This window comes from Psammomys obesus, unplaced genomic scaffold, assembly GCF_907164565.1.
Source record: "Psammomys obesus unplaced genomic scaffold, mPsaObe1.curated_primary_1811, whole genome shotgun sequence".
In the NCBI taxonomy this organism is placed as follows: domain Eukaryota; kingdom Metazoa; phylum Chordata; class Mammalia; order Rodentia; family Muridae; genus Psammomys; species Psammomys obesus.
The window spans coordinates 16,046,778-16,065,706 of NW_026585797.1; the positions used below are offsets into that span (position 1 = coordinate 16,046,778).

At 44.7% G+C, this 18,929-nt stretch overlaps 1 protein-coding gene across 2 annotated transcripts in view; it reads left to right on the forward strand.

Annotated features, from left to right (window-relative positions):
* Map7 (microtubule associated protein 7) overlaps positions 1-18,929 on the forward strand; it is a 135,832-nt gene that overhangs the window by 106,806 nt on the left and 10,097 nt on the right. For both annotated transcript variants that reach the window (XM_055599288.1, XM_055599287.1), the window contains exons 6-11: positions 817-927; positions 7,168-7,281; positions 11,813-11,937; positions 15,769-15,884; positions 16,132-16,403; positions 18,606-18,825. In XM_055599288.1, coding sequence (XP_055455263.1) covers positions 817-927; positions 7,168-7,281; positions 11,813-11,937; positions 15,769-15,884; positions 16,132-16,403; positions 18,606-18,825 — 958 coding nt within the window. The remainder of the gene's footprint in view (positions 1-816; positions 928-7,167; positions 7,282-11,812; positions 11,938-15,768; positions 15,885-16,131; positions 16,404-18,605; positions 18,826-18,929) is intronic.

Sequence of the window (18,929 nt, forward strand, 5' to 3'; positions counted from 1 at the left end):
ATTTATTTTCTAGTGTGAGGTAGAGCCTTAGAGCTGCAGATACAGCTCGGTTATAGTGCCCTTACCTAGTAATGGGTTCAATCCCCAGGAAGGATAAACAGAAAGCAGGAAGGAATCAGGGAAAGGAAACAGACAGACAGACTTGTACTAAGTAAATGGTATTTACCGGGCTCTATTGAATTGGGAGTCGGAGGCCAGGCCAGGCTGTGTTGACATCAAAACAAATTAAGAAAGAAAAGAAAGAAAAACCAAGGTGGGGGTCTTGCCGGAAGCTGGCCTCAGCCTTTCAGTTGTGACTTAGCTTCCTGGTAGCTAGCATATCTATAGGCAGGCACCAGCATAGTCCGCCTTCCTTGTCAGTCAGATCATTCTGTAATGAATGTCAGCGCCTCCAATAAAATGGCTGTACAAGCTGCAGCAGAGCTGGGTGTGCATTTTACCCAGGTTTTGCAGTTGCAGACTCTCTTCCCGGGCCTCTCCTTCTCCACAGTTGGCCTGTATTCGCTCAGTAGCCTTTCCCTGCCCTTGAGTCTGCTTGTACCATAAGAACATGCTTGAGTTTAAACTGGTGAACTAAACGTTTATATTATTTCATAAGGAAAAAAAGGGGTTTTTTTTTGTTTGTTTGTTTGTTTTTTTGCTTTTTTTTTTTTACCTTTAAGTTACTTTAATATGTCCACTTAGAAAACTGTGCTGTTGTGGAAGATCTAGAAATGATACCAACCTCCTCCAGCCCTGCTGCTTCCTCCCCCGATGCCTTAGGAAACTGCCATCCTGCATGCCAGCCGTCAATTAGCGTATCTCCATTTGTTTTAGATCCAGACAGGAGGTCAGTTTCCACCATGAACCTCTCGAGACATGCTGATCCTGTCATTAGCAAGCGGCTCTCATCCTCATCTGCAACTTTGCTAAATTCTCCAGACAGAGGTACAGTCAAAAGGAAAACAAAACCTGTTCTATTGCTCACGTAATGTTTTCTTCTCTGGGTATGTCGAGATGGCAATAGCGTCTGAAGTTGCTCTCCCTACATTTCTTAAATAGGAAGAAAAAAACTTGAGAGTAAAAAAGCGTAAGCATCTGAGCATCCCTTGCCTTGTGACGAGGCGACTGAATGGTGCATTTAGCGGTGCTAAGTGGTGCTTCCCTCAACAGTTTAGCCAATGAAATCACCCACTTATCCACCCGAGGGCAGACAGTCTTGTTCTGGACAGTTCCTTTCTTTCAATCGGCTGTACGTGGGGAGTTCTAGGTGCCGGCTTTCAAAAGAAAATGTTAAGTGATTCATGATGGCAGTTTTATTTTATCAATTTGCTTCTCATTTGGACAGATATTTCTTACCACATTTCTTGTATGTGTGGTTGGTTGCTTGGTATCCATTCATTTCCATCTTGAGGGATTGGCTTAATTTTAAAACTATCACCACCACAATTAACCTACACAGGTTAATGATCATGTCTTCCAGATAAAGTCTTCACTGAGTTTTGAGTTTATGCATCCTGTGGATTTACAGTACATGAATATTTAGTTATTCATAAAATGAAAGCTTTATTTTACGTCATAGAAGAAACAACCAAGCTTTTGAGAAAAGCTGCTTGTTTTAAGATGATTTTAAATAAAACTAAAGAATTATTGTGCAATACAAAAGCACACACTTCTTAAAAATAATAAATTATGATGAGTTTGAGTATGTTTTTAAGAAATTAGAAAGTGTCATGTCGCAATCATTAATAAGAATATAATGTATGCATGTTCTGTGTGTATGTCAGTTTACATATCTTGTATTTTATATTGTTGTGGTATCATTGTAATATATAATATTATGTAATTGTTGGTATTATTTTATACAATGGTAAATGTTTGAACAATTTCTCATTCTTGTCTACTTACCCAAACTGTTCCTTTTTAAAGCTAAAAGAGCATTGATATTAGAATGTAATCAAGTTTTAGGTTTTTTTATGTTAATTTATTGCTGATTAAATTTGCTTCATAAATATGCTTTATTGCAGACAAGGTGGAGTGCATTCAGGGGAGGGGTAGACTTCTGTTTCATGCTCATTCCCTTGGTAGTGTGGATATTATTCCTATGGCTGCCTGTGTGGTTCCCTTTCCTTTTAAAGTGGTTGCTTACCCAGCACTTTAATGTCATACTTTGGTGAACCTAGATCTGAGACAAACCACGGGGAAGGATTTATAAAACTCTTAGTTACACCTTGCTTTCCTGCCTCCTACAGTCCCAGGTAAAGATGAGAACAAGGAGAGTGGCCATAAACAGGCTGATGGCCTGGCCTGACTCTGAGGGTTGAAAGTGCTGAATTCTCTGTCAGTTAGAAATAAAATTATATTTAAAAACTTACAATGTATCTGGTTGGATTTTCTCAGGGTCATGTGGTTTGGAGACTAAGATCTGTTGGGTATGCCATGTATTCCATTTGAGGTGATTTAGTTCCTCAGAGGTTGAGAATCTAAGTTTTAGTGTCCCGCGGGTTAATGATTATAAAGAGGGACTGGAAGTGAGATAGCAGCCTCTGCCAATGCAGCTGCTCCACTGCACTGCAGCTCTCACCTCCATGCAGCTGCTCTGTTCCACCTGCAGTTCTAACCTTTGTGGCCTCCACAGGTGCTTTCTTTGTTCTTGTTCTGTTTTTGAGACAGGATCTCACTGTGTAACCCTGACTGGTCTGGAATTCAGTATGTAGACTAGGCTGGCCTTGAACTTGCTTCAGTCCTTCTGCCTATCAGTGCTGAGACTGTGCTGTCACAGTGAGCTATACATTTATTGGATATTCACCCAATGAACTGGAATTAGGATGCCAAGACCAGTAAAATCTCAATAACTAATCTGTAGCCAGAGCCAGAAAAAAAAAAAAAAAATGCCCCTTGAATGAAGACACAGGACTGAGGACTTGAAGTCTGTGCCATCACAGACTTCAGCTGAACTGGTAGCATAAGGGAGTGCTCTGACGTCAGTTCTACTTTCCTGCTTCCTATCGAAGGAGCTGCAAGCAAGTTCCTGCTCTAACACCATATCTGCCTGGAAGGAGCTCTGGTGCTGGCTTTGTTTGCTTGTTTTGGTTCAGCAAAGTGTTCAGTAAGAGTACTTTTCTACCAGTTAATTTTGAACATTAGTTACGCCTTATTGTCTCACTAGAAAGTGTTCTTATCAAAATAAACTAGACACTTTTACGGACAGATGTCAGAAAGCCTATGCAGTGTTGTTAAAGTGTTTAAGCTTTTTCTAGCCTGTGGCAGTAGCCTTAAAGCTGATACTAACTGAAGCTCTAAAAATCATCAGGGCTGGAATGCATCCGAACAGCTCTACTGGTTACTAAACGGACTGAAATATTGTCAGGTTACTTAGTAAATAGCCACTGCCCCCAATGCGCTTCCTTCCCCACACACTGCAAATGCAGCGGAAGCCGCCACAACTACCTCTGTGGCCTACCTTCTTGAAAACATTTGTGAGTCAAAAATTAGAAGGCTCTGTGAGTTAAGTGCCATGCAAGCATAAAGAACCTGGGTTAAATCCTTCAGACCTACTTAAAAAGATCCAGCATGGACAGGCATGGTGGTGCATGTCTTTAATCTCAGCACTTGGGGTGCAGAGGCAGATGGATCACTGTGAGTTCAAGTCCAGCCTGGTCTTCAGAGTGAGTTCTAAGACAGCCAGAGCTACATGGTCTTATAAGCAAAGGAACAAACAAAGTAAAATTATAAACAAAATGCCCAGCAACATTTACCTGTAATCTCAGCACTGGAAAGTCAAGAGACAAGATCATCTTTAGAGCTAGCTGAACCTGTGACTTAATCAATGAGTTTCATATTCAGACAAGAGACCACGTCTCAAAAATGGGGGAGAGGGGAGAAAGATGCTCAGCAGTTCAGAGCACTTATTGCTCTTCAGAGCAGATGAGTTCAGTTCCCAGCACCCGTGTCAAGTGGCTTAAAATTGCCTGTAGCTCCAGCTCCAGGGGTTCTGACACCCTCTTCTGGCCTCTATGGACACACACACAACATTCACTCACATACATACACACAAGTGAAAAATAATAAAAATAAATCATGTTTAAAAATAAGATGGACAAGAGTTGATGAAGATACTTGACATCGACCTGTGTAAGCATGTACTTACACCCACATATATGTGTGTGTGTGTGTGTGTTGAATTTAGTGTCAAGTGGGCTGAGAATATTACCCGATTTAAAGGAAGCTAGTGGTTTCTCATTGATTGTTCCTGTAGGTGCCACAACGGATACATTGTTGCCATTTGAAATTTACATTAAAGGTGCATATCCTCATCTTTAACACCACCCTGTTAACTAGATTTTTCTCAAAAAGGAACAACAGGGGGCTTTAAAAGAAGGAGCATGAAATTGTTTGCTCTTAGTTTACTCTTAAAATTAGTTTAGACAAGTCAGGTGTGGTGGCAAAGGCCCAATACCAATACCATCACGTAGGAGGCTTCCTGACCTGCATAGTGGACCTTATCTCTAAAATAAGTGAGTGAATAGAAATGAGTCAATACGTGCTCACCTTGACTCAGTATGGTAGGATACAGTGATGGATCTCAGCTGAGTTCTGCCCACAATCGCTCTTTTTAACCTAAACCACGCCTTTCCATGCTTGCTATAATTTAATTGATGGCAATGGCTATGGGAGGTTTCAGGTAGCACTTAGGTATCCTTCCAATGCCAGCAGTCAGGATCTGGCAACATCTAAGTTCTGCTTGGCACCCATGACCCAAACCCAGCAGTGACTTTGTGCTCATAGGTGATGCGTGGTAACCTGATGTGCACAGCATTGACTTAGCCCAGATCGTTTAGTTCTGAAACCACGATGGCTAGCCACGGGCTGGAATGGATCCTTTGAGTCTGCCTCCTCTGATCTGAGTAGTCTGTGCTGGCGGTGGTCAGCATCACATCTCAGTGCAGAAATAGGACCCACACCAGCAAGCTCCTGTGTGCCGTCTCCTCCCTTAGCCTCTCAAAAGCTCCACACCAGGAACCTCCCCGACATTAAGTAGGAAGGAAAGGCTATTGTCTACAGACTTGGGCTAAAATCTACTGGTGATCAATTTGTCACTCTCCCTCCACTGTACACTGGTCAGAATGCGGTTGAAGTAGAAATATCCTTCATTCCCAATGTTGGGATTTGCCATAATACAAATTACCTCGGAGTTTATAATGATCTTCATATGCAGCAGCTTTATGGTTGATGCCCTGAAGACTCGCAGAAGTAGTTGAACAAATTGTTTTCAAGGCCGGCTGTGGTTCTGCACGCCTTTATTCCCAGTGCTTGGGAGGCAGAAGCAGGCAGGTGGTTTACAAAAGTCAGGACAGCCAGGGCTCTGTTCCACAGAGAAACCCTGGTTGGAAAAACAAGCAGAACAAAACAACAACAACGGGTTTATCTTACCTCTGAGGTTCTGAACCCAGTCACAGCACCATGAATCGACTATCTCAGAGAAGGAAGCCTATTTTTATTTTCCCTTTCTTGTTGGTTTGAACATACAGTCCTGTTGAAGATTTTTAATTTATCCTTACCACTTATCCCCACTGTTTTTATTCTATATGTTCCAATATAGGCTGTGCTACGTTGTTACTTTTCCTTTAGACAGCCATCCTGCCCCGCTCCTGTATGTCGCACCTACTCACGGTGCTCTCCACTCACTTTCACTGCTGCCTTAGTGTTTTTACAAAGTCTTAATACTGGAAAATACTCAACTGTGGAAGCCAAGTACAGTGGTCCAGGCCTGTAGTCTGTGATCCCAGCACGTGGGTGACAGAGGCCACTTGTGAGTTTGTGGCCACCTTTAGTGTACAACCTTGTCACACAAAAACACTAAATAATAATAGTTTGACTCTAGAGATGTCGCTAATAAACAGAAAAATCTAGTGGAAATTGTACTAATTTTTACGTTAACTAAAGCTTTGATCAGAATAGACACTTTTAAAGTCAAGTCATGCCATTAAAGGAAGTCTGGTTCTCCCTGCCGAGAGGCAGTTATTTTCAGCGTAACAGCGTTTAGCAGTATGTGGTTTTTATAAGCCAGAATTCCTAGAGTCTGAAGTGTTGTTCCTCTAAGAAATGACATGTATAGGACTAGCATGAGAATTACACCTGAGGACGGCAGAGCAGAGGTGGCTTGGTCATGGCTACATAGTTTTAAACGACTTTCATGAATGGCATGGGAGCGCATTCTAAGAATGGTATGTGATCTTTTCATTGCAGTGGCATCTGTGGGAACTTGCAAGCTTCCTTACTCGTATCTCTCAAACATACCTTCTATGTCTGCTGAGCCATCACTAGACGCTAACAGTCTAAACAAATTCCTAATTGGCATGCACTTCCTAACCACAGCCTTGCCAAACCCCAGTAGTTTGGGACACATACAGCATTGTGTGGTTTTAAGTTTGTTTTCGAAGTTCGTCAGACGTCACTGATTATCTTCAGGTTTCAAGTTGTATTGGACTTTGGCGTTTCTGCTTAATTTTTTTTTCTTCCTTCAGCTTTAGCCTTGACCCTCGGCTGAAAGTTTTATATTGTGCCAAACAGGGACCTGAAAGAGCCTGGCTTGCTGAGCATAAAGGTCAAAAGAACCCCATAGAGACCTTTGCATGAGTCTTCTTTGACGTTATTAAAGCTCACCTCCTCCAATCACCATAAACCATTTGTGGAGATCCATCAGTGTTTAACAGAGCCCTGGAAGTCCTTTATGTAAATCTAGTGTTCGTTTGCCAGACCTAATGAGGCTGATTATTTAAGATGTACAGGAAGCCCTGTGTCAGAGATGCCATCAGAGGTGCCATCAGTCTTCTGCCCATTACATAGGTACACCCTTGAGTTACTGAAATGTCAGATCTTTCATTAAAATGGTGTTTTCCATTTCAAGACCTGGTGTTTGCTTAACAAGGGTGATGGGCAAAATTCATTCCAGCTGCCCCTTCAGAGTTTGCTGTAAGTGGAGAAGCTCAAGGAAAGGCATTTTCGTGGAATAGCTGCTCCCCTGAGTGGGGATCCTGTGCCCTGACTCGTGTCCACATGTCCTCAATGGAGAGCTGGGGCTGTTCCAGGTCTGTCCAGTCTGTGGAGGTGTTAGGTATGATGTTCTGCACACTTGCGGCCCAGGAAGGAATGGTCCTAACATCTTGCTTATGTGGTGACATTTAGCTCGCCGCCTGCAGCTCAGCCCCTGGGAGAGCAGCGTTGTTAGCAGACTCCTGACGCCCACACATTCGTTCCTGGCCAGAAGTAAAAGCACGGCCGCCTTGTCTGGAGACACAGGTAAAGTCTTCCAGGCGGAACTTTCTGGTGAGGTAAAGTCCTCCTTTTGAAGCCTGTCTGCTCTTCCCACGTTCATCTAACCCCGCCTGCATTCATCCTGGTTTGTGCTTCCCCCTGTTGGTGTTGGCTTTATGCTCTCGGCATTGTTCCCTCTCTACATCCACCATAGCGTCTTATCTGGACACCAGATGCCAGGCAGGCAGATGACGCCGCTCAGTGTGATCAGATGGCCTCCGTCTGTCTGTAAGATCACCAGGAAAAAAGTATCACTTAACTACTTTTCTTTCTGCCCCTGTATCTCAACAGATGACCAAGGGTAGTAGATACAATTTAATACCACTACGCAGGCCTGGAAATAGACCAACACACTCTGAATTTAGCATGTTGTCTCTTAATGCAGCAGCTTCCCCGTCCTGTGCCAGGCTTCTGTATGTGACTTGGATGTTGGAGCCTTTGAAGCTCTGGAGAGTTGAGAAGATGAATTGAAATCTATGTGTTGGTTACGTTCACTGAAAACATATAGAACATATCTAATCCTGGCTGTTACATTGAAACAGTTTACCATGCAAAATATGCCAGAATGAACCATGAAGTGAGTGAAAAGTGATTGTAACGTACCCAGTCGGTAAGACCCATTCATACAGGGTCCAAGTAATGTCTCTGTCCTGGTGTCAGGGTTTAGATTTCCCAACTTTCTCTGGGCACGGTTGGTGTGTCCGTGGAAGCAGCCTCACATCCCTCGTTTTTTGCACTTAGGACACTGCATGCCGGCTTTGAGAAGTTCCCTTTAAAAATGCTTTGTCTCTCCCTGCTCATCAGTCTGCTGCACAGATAAACCCCTGTGGCCAGTCTATGATGACTTTCACTATGGTATTGTGAGCTAGCAAGTGTAAATCACTTCTTACTGCCCTGTGTGAGTCAGTCAAGGCCACAGGTCTGGGCCTTCTCAACACCTTTTCTGGAGATAAGCTCCGAGGCAGTAAGTGCCCACAACAGGCCACTCGGAGGATCTTAAGGGTGGTTGCCTGTCCCTCTCGGCACTCACGCTTTGTTTGTGGGATTTTTCTGAAGGAAAAAGTGCAGCACCTCAAGGTAGTCACCGTTACGTGCCGTGAACGTCATACTTCCCTCCAGTGACGGATGAAAAGCAGTCCTTGGTGTGTTGGGTCTTCCCGGCTGCTTGTCCGTCCTGGTTTGGGGGCACCCTGTGGTGTGTGGCCTTCACGCCCTGAGTCCTGTGCTGTGTGTTGTCTTTCTCTGCTGGTGCTGTCAGCACACCGTTTCTTCATTTCTGCTCATTTCCACCCCCACCTGTCCCTACCTTCCTGCTGTGCTTAGTTTGGGGTGCTTTTTATCTGTAGACTGGCTCTTTATTCTATGACTTTTATATTCTATTTTCATTTAATTGCTACATTTCTGTAATTGATTTTAGTGAAAAACAGCTCATAGACTTGGATTTGGGTATCTACTGGTACATTCTCCGTTATTTTTATCTATTGCATGTATACAGCTTATATTTAGTGATTTAAAAGTCTTAATTTTATCAAGACTTCCACTTGGAGTTATGAATGTAACTGTATCTTCTAATTGTCTTTTCCAAGACATGTGCTGCCATCTTTATTTTTCCATGCACCGTCCTGATTATTTTCTTCCTGTTTGAGTTTTCTTTCTTCCTTCATCTTATTCCCAATTACTTTTGACAGAAGAGGCACCTATATCCACCGCCATGATTGAAATAGCTGTTAAGAAAGCCACTCTTGCCCCATAAGGTAATCAGAGACTGCAGGAGCCTCCCACACACACCCTGACCCTGAGCAAGCAGTCAGGCTCCTGCGTGTTGGAAGCCCCATTCTTCACTACTTTGGGTTGATTTTCTTCCATGTCTGTGGCCTCACAGAGCCTGCAGAGTAGTCGCGTAATTGCTAAAGGTCAGGAGTAAGCACGTCAGAGCATTTTAGATGAGCATGGTGGCCTCTGATGAGGTGTCAGCATTGTGCGATGCGAGCTCTAGCAGAGATGCATTGTCTTTGCTGAGCTCTCAGTTCCCACTGAGAGGGATTAGGTTCATGTGCTCTGGACTGTCAGGAGTAGTGGAATACTTCTGAAAAATCCTTGTTCATTCCCTTTAGGCAAACTGCACAGGACATGGAGTGGACTTTGGGGTGGAGGGGAAATGTGCATCACGCTTCCTGCTGCTTCAGAAGAATGAGATTATTCAGTTCGAAGGTTTCAGGTTATTAGTGGTGGGTGGTCAGAATTTAAAACCCTTAGGATTTTTTGTGTTTGTTTTAGCCAGAAAGTGTTTTTTGAACAGTTGAGGATCTTTAAAAAGAACACCACAGAGTTAAGGATATTCTTAAACCAGGCATGGTGGCACACACCTTTAATCCCAGTACTCAGGAGGCAGAGGCAGGTGGATCTCCTTAAGTTCGAAGCCAGCCTGGTCTACATAGCAAATTCCAGCATTGCCAGGGCCACACAGTGAGAAGAGAATATTTTCTACCTGTATTTACTGCTATTTCAATATTACAATGAAGAATCAACCAAAAGACATGATGAAATTAGACTGTATCCAGGATGGCCTCAGCAAATACTCAGGAAATTGTTCACTTTACAGGAAAGGAAAGTGAAATCATGTTTGTTTCCCTCACTTTTCAGTATCAGCCTTGACCTAGAGCCAGCCTATGCTCCAGGCTTTCTTGATCTTCCAGCAAGGTTAACAGTTCTGGCTGTGCCTGGGCCCTGAGCACCTCTTCTCCCAGTTATTAATCCATAGAAATGCCCAGTTCAAGACTTGGTTTCTACACTGCATTTGATTGACTGGGAGGAGTTTTGCATTAATGAGCCCTTTCCTTATCTGGGAAATGGAAGAGCCTATGATACATAAGAAAAAAGTTATTTTCTCTTGTGGTCACCGCAGGCAAAGACAAGAGGCCCTCTTCCCTCAAAGTGCAAAACTACCACCTACCATTAAAGGTCAGAAGAAAAGCTTTGTCCCATGTTCATTTTCTTATAAAAAGAACTAAGGAAACAGACATATTTCAGTTTACTGTAAAGAAAGGGTATTTTGTCTGGATATAGAAAAAGAATTTGGCTTGCGGTCCATTTACTGCCTTTACCATCCAGGGTTAGCCAGGGGACCCCTGGAGATGTGTGATTTACCTGTGTGCCCTAGAGATGGACTGCAGCTCTGAAGCTTGTAGCCTTCGTCCCCAGCACAGAAACCACAGAAAGATGCAGTCTGATGCAGCTTTCTGTCTGTAAATAACAAAACCATTCATTTATGATTTTAAAAATTAAGGTCGCCCTAAACCTAGTAATCTTGAGTTTTTATTAATACTGTTAAATTTACCTACATGATAGTTGCTTTAAAGGTTTGCCCCGTGGTTGGGTGCGATAGTGCACACTTGTAATCCCAGCAGTCCTCCAGATGCTGAGGCAGAGGGATGGCCACAGCTTCCTGATCAGCCCGGTCTACAGAATGAGTTCAAGACTAGCCTGGGTTACACAAATACATAGCGAGCCCCTGTCTCTTAAAGAACTACTACAGAAACTAGATTTGCATAAAGTAATTTTATAGCGTGGCTCAAGTATGTGGCATTATCCCAGTAACCATCTTTGCTTTATTTTTTTATGGAAAACAAGACTTTTTAATGGGATCTGAAATACTGGCACCTGTGCGATGTTAAATAAACTTCCTTAAACCCATTATTACATAGTGGCTTGATAAATGTCAACGATCCTTTAAAGGTGGATGCTCAAAAAGTGCCTTTTCAAAAACAAAACCACAAAAAGTTCTTTCTTTGTAAGAGAGTAGCTGCTACCCATGACTGCAGCGTGGGAATCCTGACACACTAATGTTCTTCTCACCGTTTTCAATAATTGCATCCTGTCCCCCCACGTTTTCTATGCCATGGCTTTGTGTGGTGGGGGCGCGGGGACAGACGTATGCATTGGCTTGCCTTCAGAGAAGTAAAGCTGGGCTCTTTTCTACCTATTATTAGCTATCCCTGTAGCAGATCCTAACGCTCAGTAAGACTTGGTCAGTCGACACCATAAATCTCAGTTGCTGGTTCCTGAACTTGGCTCTTGAGACAGTCATAGACCTTACTCAAGTGCTTGCACGCTTCCTCGTTCCACGTTTACTTCCACGTTACAGGTAATTAGGACCAGACTTCATATAAAAATGACATCACTGAGACAGGGTTAGCAGAACCATCGGCCTGCAGTCATGCGAGGCTGGTACCGTCCACAATGTCTGGAGTGTCTCTTACGTCTTTAGTCACAGCTGAAACAGACAAGTAGCATATATTCCAGGTCTCTCAGTTGGCCACCTCACAGACTCAAAGGTCTACGGAGAGTTGAGGAGCACGGGGCCGGGCACCTTGGGTAATAACATCTTCTCCCCACTTTTCTCTCTGTCTCTGCTCCTTCTGCACCTGCCTCTGGCTTTCTTCGCCTGCTCCTCTGGCACTCTTGTGTGTAAAACCAATCACCTGCACTCTAGTTATCCCCATTTGTCCTCGTTCAGCATCTTGCAGCCCCATCATCATGCCCTTCAAAGCTGCACACTCTAGAAACGCAGTGGAGCGACCAAAACTCTTTGTAACACCGCCTGAGGGCCCTGCACGGAGGAGGACCATTCACGGAGCAGCGGTGAGTAGCGACTGGAGAAGCCGGTATCTGGGAGTCAGTCTGCTTCTGTGCAGACTGGGCTCTGCCCAGTGTACTCTGGGCACAAGGTCAGGTGGCTGTGAGACACCCCATCTCACCCATCGTAAACCCAGCTGGCTATGCACTCCTGCCCCTCACTGCGTCTCCTCTTGAGGAGTTGGTTCTCCCCAAGCATTTGAGCTTGAGGATGGAACTGTTCTTTCCTTAAGCACAAATAAGTGGCAGGTCTATTTCTGCTGGGACCTTTATACAAATAAGTAGTTAGAATACTTTTTCAAAGTCAGACACCAAGTTGGCCTGCCTCCCTGGCCTTTTATCCCAACCATTTCCAGAAGCTGGCTCAACTCTGAAGGTAGCTCACTCGGAATCAGATATGGATGTCTGTGTATTCCTGTCAAAGCCCATATCTTAAAATGTGGTGAAGACAAGTGTTTGGAAACATTCTTTGTTCAGTAGGTACCTCTTATAAGGCCACTGAGCTGTGGACTTCAACCCTTTAAAATAAAGGGTAGCATGGGTACTTGTTACCGCTAAACTAACTGGGCACACTGACACTGTTCCTGCTGTAAATGCAGTGAGGTCATTTGCATGACTCTGGAAATCCTTCTTCATCTTTGTTTAAACTGTGAGCTTATTTGTTGTGGTTGGAAGATGCAGACATTGTTTTTGGCTTTGGACCCTGGACTTCAGTCACGGCTACTCCCCAGGCCTCCACATGTCATTGCTTACCTGGCAGGGTGATAATGTGACCTTGCTGCAGAGTCTGGAACCTTACACACACACACACAACTTGCTGGACAGAGCAACTTCAATGTTTTCAGCTGCTGGATCCTTTGAAAGGTTTTGCTTAGAGGCAGATTGGATGATTTTGCCTACAAGATGCCAGGTGGTGGTGGTGCACGCCTTAATCCCAGCACTTGGGAGACAGAGGCAGATGGATCTCTGAATTCAAAGCCAGCCTGTTCTACAAGTGAATTCCAGGACAGCCAGGGCTACAGGCACCATGATGTGAAACTTTTTTAGGTGCTAGCCCCCTTTTAAAGGGTTAAGAGTCACAATTACATTGTTAGTCCATTCTTGGTTCATGTTTGTGCCTTGGATAAAGGAAAGGTCCAGTTCCATTGTTTCTCATGTGAATGTACTTCCTCAGTGCTCTTTGCTGAAAACTGTTTTTCCCCTCATTGAGTAGTCCCAGGTTCTAGTTTCTAGACTATTCTGTTCTGTTGGTCTGCATGCCTGGCTCTATACGTGAGTACCATACTGTTTTAACTGTTACTGTCTTAAAATGTGTAAACACACACACATATAATACACATACATGGTTTCTCTATGTAGCCTTGGCTGTCCTGAACTCACTTTGTAGACCAGGCTGGCCTCGAGCTCACAGACATCTGCCTGCCTCTGCCTCCCAAGTGCTGGTATTACAGGCATGTGCCACCACGCCTAGCCTTAAAATAAATTTGAAAATGAGGAAATATGAGAGGTCCAGTTTGTTCTTTTTGAGATATTGTAAAGTCCCTTCATGGTGGTCATCAGCCAGTTGATTTTAGCAGCTTGTGTGCGATCTCAGCATTAAGGGTTCAGAGGAAAGATAATCAGCTTGCTAGCCATTAACTCACACCAGGATGAAAACCAGGAGTGCTTTTGTGTGTATGGTGCCTGGACAGGTAGCTGGATGTAAGAGCAACGGAAAGGTTGAAAAGAGAAGGGTAAACTCCCAGCATGGGCTCTCATGGCCCCTGGTGGTTAAGGAGAGAGAAAGACATCACCAGCCTGCTGTCACCTCAATGAAAACACAGTCAGGGGCATAGGGTTAAGGTGTGTGTGGTTCCTTCCAAGGCCCTGACTCAGGAAACCCAGACGATCAAAGTTAGACCCAGATTCCTCATGCAAAATGCCCTATCTGACTTTCCCACTCTGCTGTCCTTGATTTTATTTAAGCCACATGTGCACACCTTTAATCCCAACACATGGGAGGCAAAGGAAGGTGGATCTCTGTGAGTCCAAGGCCACCTTGGTCTACATAGTTGAGATTAGGACAGCCAGAGCTAAATAATAGAGAGACCCTCAACACACACACATCCAAGAAATGGGTGAGCAGCATGCTTACTGGCAATCATGATAGAGCTGAGTTCCAGAGCCCTCACAGTAGATGGAAAGAACCAACTCTGACTCTCACAAGGTGTCCTTTGACTCAACACAGATGCACACTCAAAAATAAACATATAAGCAAATAAATGTATGTTTAAAAACTTTCTTAAAGGAAGAAGAAAAGCCTTGCCTTGGTACATTAGCATCTCCCTTAGGAAGAAAGGCTCTTCTCCCCCACCCCCCACCCCCCACCCCCCATCCTAGCTCCAGTCTCCCAGAGGTATCTGGGCTTCACTCAGGAGGGACCCATCCAGAGACTGCAGCTGCTCCTTACGGCCCCACCTGCCTTTGAGAATTCACGATGGGGCAGAAGGTGGCCGTGCAATTGAAATGATGTAAAGCTGGCCCCCATGCTGTGGGATGGTCCTCTCTGCCCTCAGTTCCTCTGTGGTAGGAAGACCACAAAGACACGCAGCGTTTCCTCCAGTCGCAGCTCTTCCTGAGCTAGGGTCCTGCTCAGGAAGACGAAGAAGTGATAGAAGGAACACAGAGAGCAGGAGGGGAGCACTGTGACTGAGCCGGGGTGTGCTGGCAGCTCCTGGCAAGGTGGGCTCTGCCCTGTCCCTGCTGCCTTGTACTCGATTGCCCACAGATGTAACCAGCCAGCTTCCCTGTTGCCACCCATAACTGGTCACAGTCTCAGATCCTTCAGGTGTTTCTTTCTAGCCTTTGTTCTCTCCCTTGTCTCTGTCTCTGTCTCTGTCTCTAGATTCTTCAAACACTAGTCTAGGCTTCCTCTTCTTCTCTTCAGTTTCCCATCCCCTTTCCTCATACCCTTTGCCTCTCCCCTTTTTCATGTTGCCTTTAGAACCTCAGAACACATCTTTAGTCTTTTCTTTGAACCTTTGGCCAGATCTCCGGCTGAGTTCCTAGGCAGCCATCAAGGGAGGACTGATGTCTCAGCTATATGTTAGATCTCTTCCTAGGAAAGAGAAACTCAAACCCCCCCCCCTTCCTTGGGGAAACGGGGCCTTAGGTAAGGACTTGCCTACAATATCCACATAAAAAGTTGAGCATGTATCTGAAACAACAGACATGCGAACTGTTTTTAGATGACTAAGCAATAGTATTTTCCAGAGCAGAAGAAAACTGCCAAAGAATAAAAAAATATAATATGTGCTTAAAGATTTCTTTTAAATGGAGCTGGTAGTGTGGCTCAGTGGTATGAAGACTGAAGTTCAATCATTATGGAAAAAAGAAAAATCACAAAATTTAAAACAAAAGGAAATGAATTTTAGCATATGTGAGATACAAGGCTAATTCACTCTAGGTAATTTTAAACAGAAAGTATAGGTGCTTTTTAAAAGCCTAACTATGCCTTTTTTGTTGTTTATTTCTTTTCTCTTTTTTTGAGATTGTAATGTAATTACGTCATCTCCCCCTTTTCTTTATTCCCTTCAAATCCTTCCTTTTTGACAAACAAGCCAAACCATCCATCAGATCTACTTTATACATGTCATCTGTGTTAATTCAATTTTGTAGTGTTGAGTTGTTAGCTAACAGGGGCCTTTCCCTGCATGGAATGGAGAGATAGGACATAGTTTAGAAATTGTCTTAAATAAATTCTTTAAAACACTAGATGGTTTGTAGTCTGTTGTTGGATGTCATTGATATGATTATGTCACTCAGAAAATTTTAATTATTGAGTTTCTCTGAACCCAGAGCCATAAAAGAGAGCGAGAAAGAGAAGGCATTCCTTTCCATGTTTCCTCTGGTGTCCGAAGGACTCTGTCTCCATCAAATCCCAAAGCGAGATCATCAGCTCCAGCCCGTCTTTGGTGAGTGTGACAGAGAAGGCTGATGGGAGTGTCCGCGTTGGAGAATTAGCTCTTTCTCATTGCTTGCCTTTGACTTAAGGACCAACACGCTTCCTTTAAGCAAAAGGAAAAAGAAGCTTTGCACTGGGTCTCATTAGGGCCTCCTTTTCCACATTCAAACCCTGCTGCGTGGTTTTCCTCTAATGGGAGTTCTGGGTTCTGGAGAGTCGACCTGACACACCCATTGTCCTTGTTATTTGATGCCTAGGCTCCCATCCAAGTCCATGCCTCATTTGCCCGGCACACCACGACCAGCATCCAACTTGCCTCCTGGCTCAGCCAAAGCTGCTTCCACTCAGGCCCATCCGTCATCCCCTGGCAACATCCGCCCTATCAAGAAAGAAGTCAAAGTGGAGCCTGAGAAAAAAGACCCTGAGAAGAAAGTTGCCAGTGAGCCCTCAGTGAAGGGCAGAGCACCCCTAGTGAAGGTAGAAGAGGCCACAGTGGAAGAGGGGACACCCGTAGAGCCAACTGACCCTGGTAAGAATGGACCAGCTGGTTCCGGATGTGTGATGGTGTTCCCCTCTGTTTTCCCTGTTCATGTACTGTTTTATTCAACCTTTCTTTCCCTACTGGATATTTGAATTTCATATTCTTATTCCTCTCTTTTCCCCCTTCCCCTTCTCTCTTTTTGCTCTCTCCTCTCTCTTCCTCTCATCTGCCTACACCAGCAGTCTGTACTGTGAATTCACTGTGTGGCTAAGGATGACCTTGAACTTCTTATTCTTCTGTTTCCACCTCCCACATTGCTAGGATTTCGGATACTTGCCACCAGGACTGGGTATGTGAGGTCCTGGGCATTAGGCTTGGACACTGTGCATGCCAGGCAGGCTGTGCAGGCTGCGTCCCCAGCCGAATCTGTATTTATCAAAAGATTTTCAAAGGATTTCTAAAAATATTCTAAAGCTATCACCTCCAGAATTTTTCAGACTACAAGCCCCTGGCCTTACCTCAGATCCACTGTATCAGAATATGTGCTGACAGATCAGACCACTTCCATACTAGATTTGAGGACCACTGGTTGAGTGTAGTGTTCAACAGAGATCCGCCCAATGGTTGTCTTCAATGAAATAACTCAGTGTTGTTTAGAAATTTGGAACTAAGGAACCAAGAACTAGTTAAAATGTCAAGAGCATAAGATGCCAGTGTTGGCTTCATTCCGAAGGAGATGACAAGGACCCAAAATAGTAAAATGTTAATGAAAGGTCTGGGCCCGTGCTTCCTTCTGGTAATCCTAGCTGTGATGGAGGCTGAAGCACATGGGTCTCAGTTCAGGGCCTGTCTGAGATGAAGAGTGAGTTCAAATCTAAACTGAGCAGCTTAGTGAGACTAAATAACAGTATACAAGGGCTGGGTGTGTAGCTCAGGGATAGTGTGCTTGCCTAGCATGCATGAGGCTGTAGGTTCAATTCCAGAGGGAGGAGGAGGGGAGGTGAGAAAGGGCTCTGTGATTGAGTAGGGCCGTAGAACTGAAAAGGAAGGTTTGGGAATGGTGTCTCAGATGCTATTCCATCATGTACAGTCATAATGAGACCGACCAAATACCATTTTCAATCATCGTCCTAAATCTAAACGCTCTACATAGTTTAACTCTTGCCCCAAGCATTCTTGGGGTCAGGTGTGTGGGCAGCTAGAGTACCTGCCCCTGAACAAGGCTGTTGTTTCCTGCAACTCAGGTCTCAAGATGCCTCTGGGTGCATTTTTTGAGACAAAGTCTCACTATGTATCCCAGGCTGGAGATTAAAGGTGTGGGCTACCACACCTGGCTGAAAGAGCACTCTTAGCATCCTGTGGTGGTGCACACCTGTGATCTCAGTAGTCAGGTGCCTGAAGCAGGAAGATTACTAATTGGATGCCACTGCCATTAGCTCGAACTACACAAAAATCCTGTTTAAAAAAAGCGGGGGTGGGGGGGTTTCCAGGCCACAGAGGAAGACAATGCAGGCGGTCCTCAGTCCTGAGGAGACCTGATAGGCTAAGGTCAGAGGGAAGGGGAAGGGGACTTCCCCTATCGGTGGGCTTGTGGAGGGGTGTAGGAGTATATGAGGGAGGGTGGGATTGGGAAGAGACAAGGGAGTGGGCTACAGCTGGGATACAAAGTGAATAAACTGTAATTAATAAAAATTTTTAAAAAATAAAAAATAAAGAAGGTCATTTAAAGGAAAAAAGGGGGGGTGTATTTTGTATTTTAAAACAATTGAAATAAATAAACGGAGCCTCTTCATTGGGAGCCACCAGCCAAGCCCAAGTCCTGGGTGTGGCGTGGGTGCTAAGGATACTCATTAAAAGGCTTTCATCCTCTGGTACCAAAGTCACCAAAGCACAGAAGAGGTCCATGTAATAAAAGGCGAACGGAAAACCCCATCTTCATTTTCCTGGGATCAGAGCTTCCCACAGAACCTAACAGAGGCTCTCGGTACACATTTGGTAGATATTGTTAACTGATTTAACTGGTGACAGAGTTGAGCTTTGCTGGATGTCTCACTTACACACTCGTCTTTTGTAATCGGTTGCTTGGCTACAGATAGATGGACCGGTGAAACCGTGAGAACACAGAGTGATGCACGTTCCCTTTTCTGGGAGAAAATGAACCCCAGGCCCAGGGCATAGGGAATGCCAGTTTTTGTTCTGTTTCTTGGATTTTAGTTCCACTTGGTTTTCTCCTTGTACCTATTTGTACAGCTGTTCCAGCCCCAGCCCCCGTTCCAACCCGGGCCCCTGCTCCAGCTACGGACCCAGCCCCAGTCCCAGCACCATCATCCCCTGTGGCTGTTCCTAAGACCTCTGCAGGCACCACTGACCCAGAAGAGGCCACGAGGCTGCTGGCTGAGAAGAGGAGGCTTGCCAGAGAGCAGCGGGAGAAGGAGGAAAGGGAAAGGAGGGAGAAGGAAGAGCTGGAAAGGTAAAGTTGCTAGTGCCCTCAGACCTGCTCTGTAGCCAAGATGGCACTGACCTTCTGTTCCTCCTGCAGAGGTTGGAGTTGTGTGCCATGCTTGGTTTATTTGG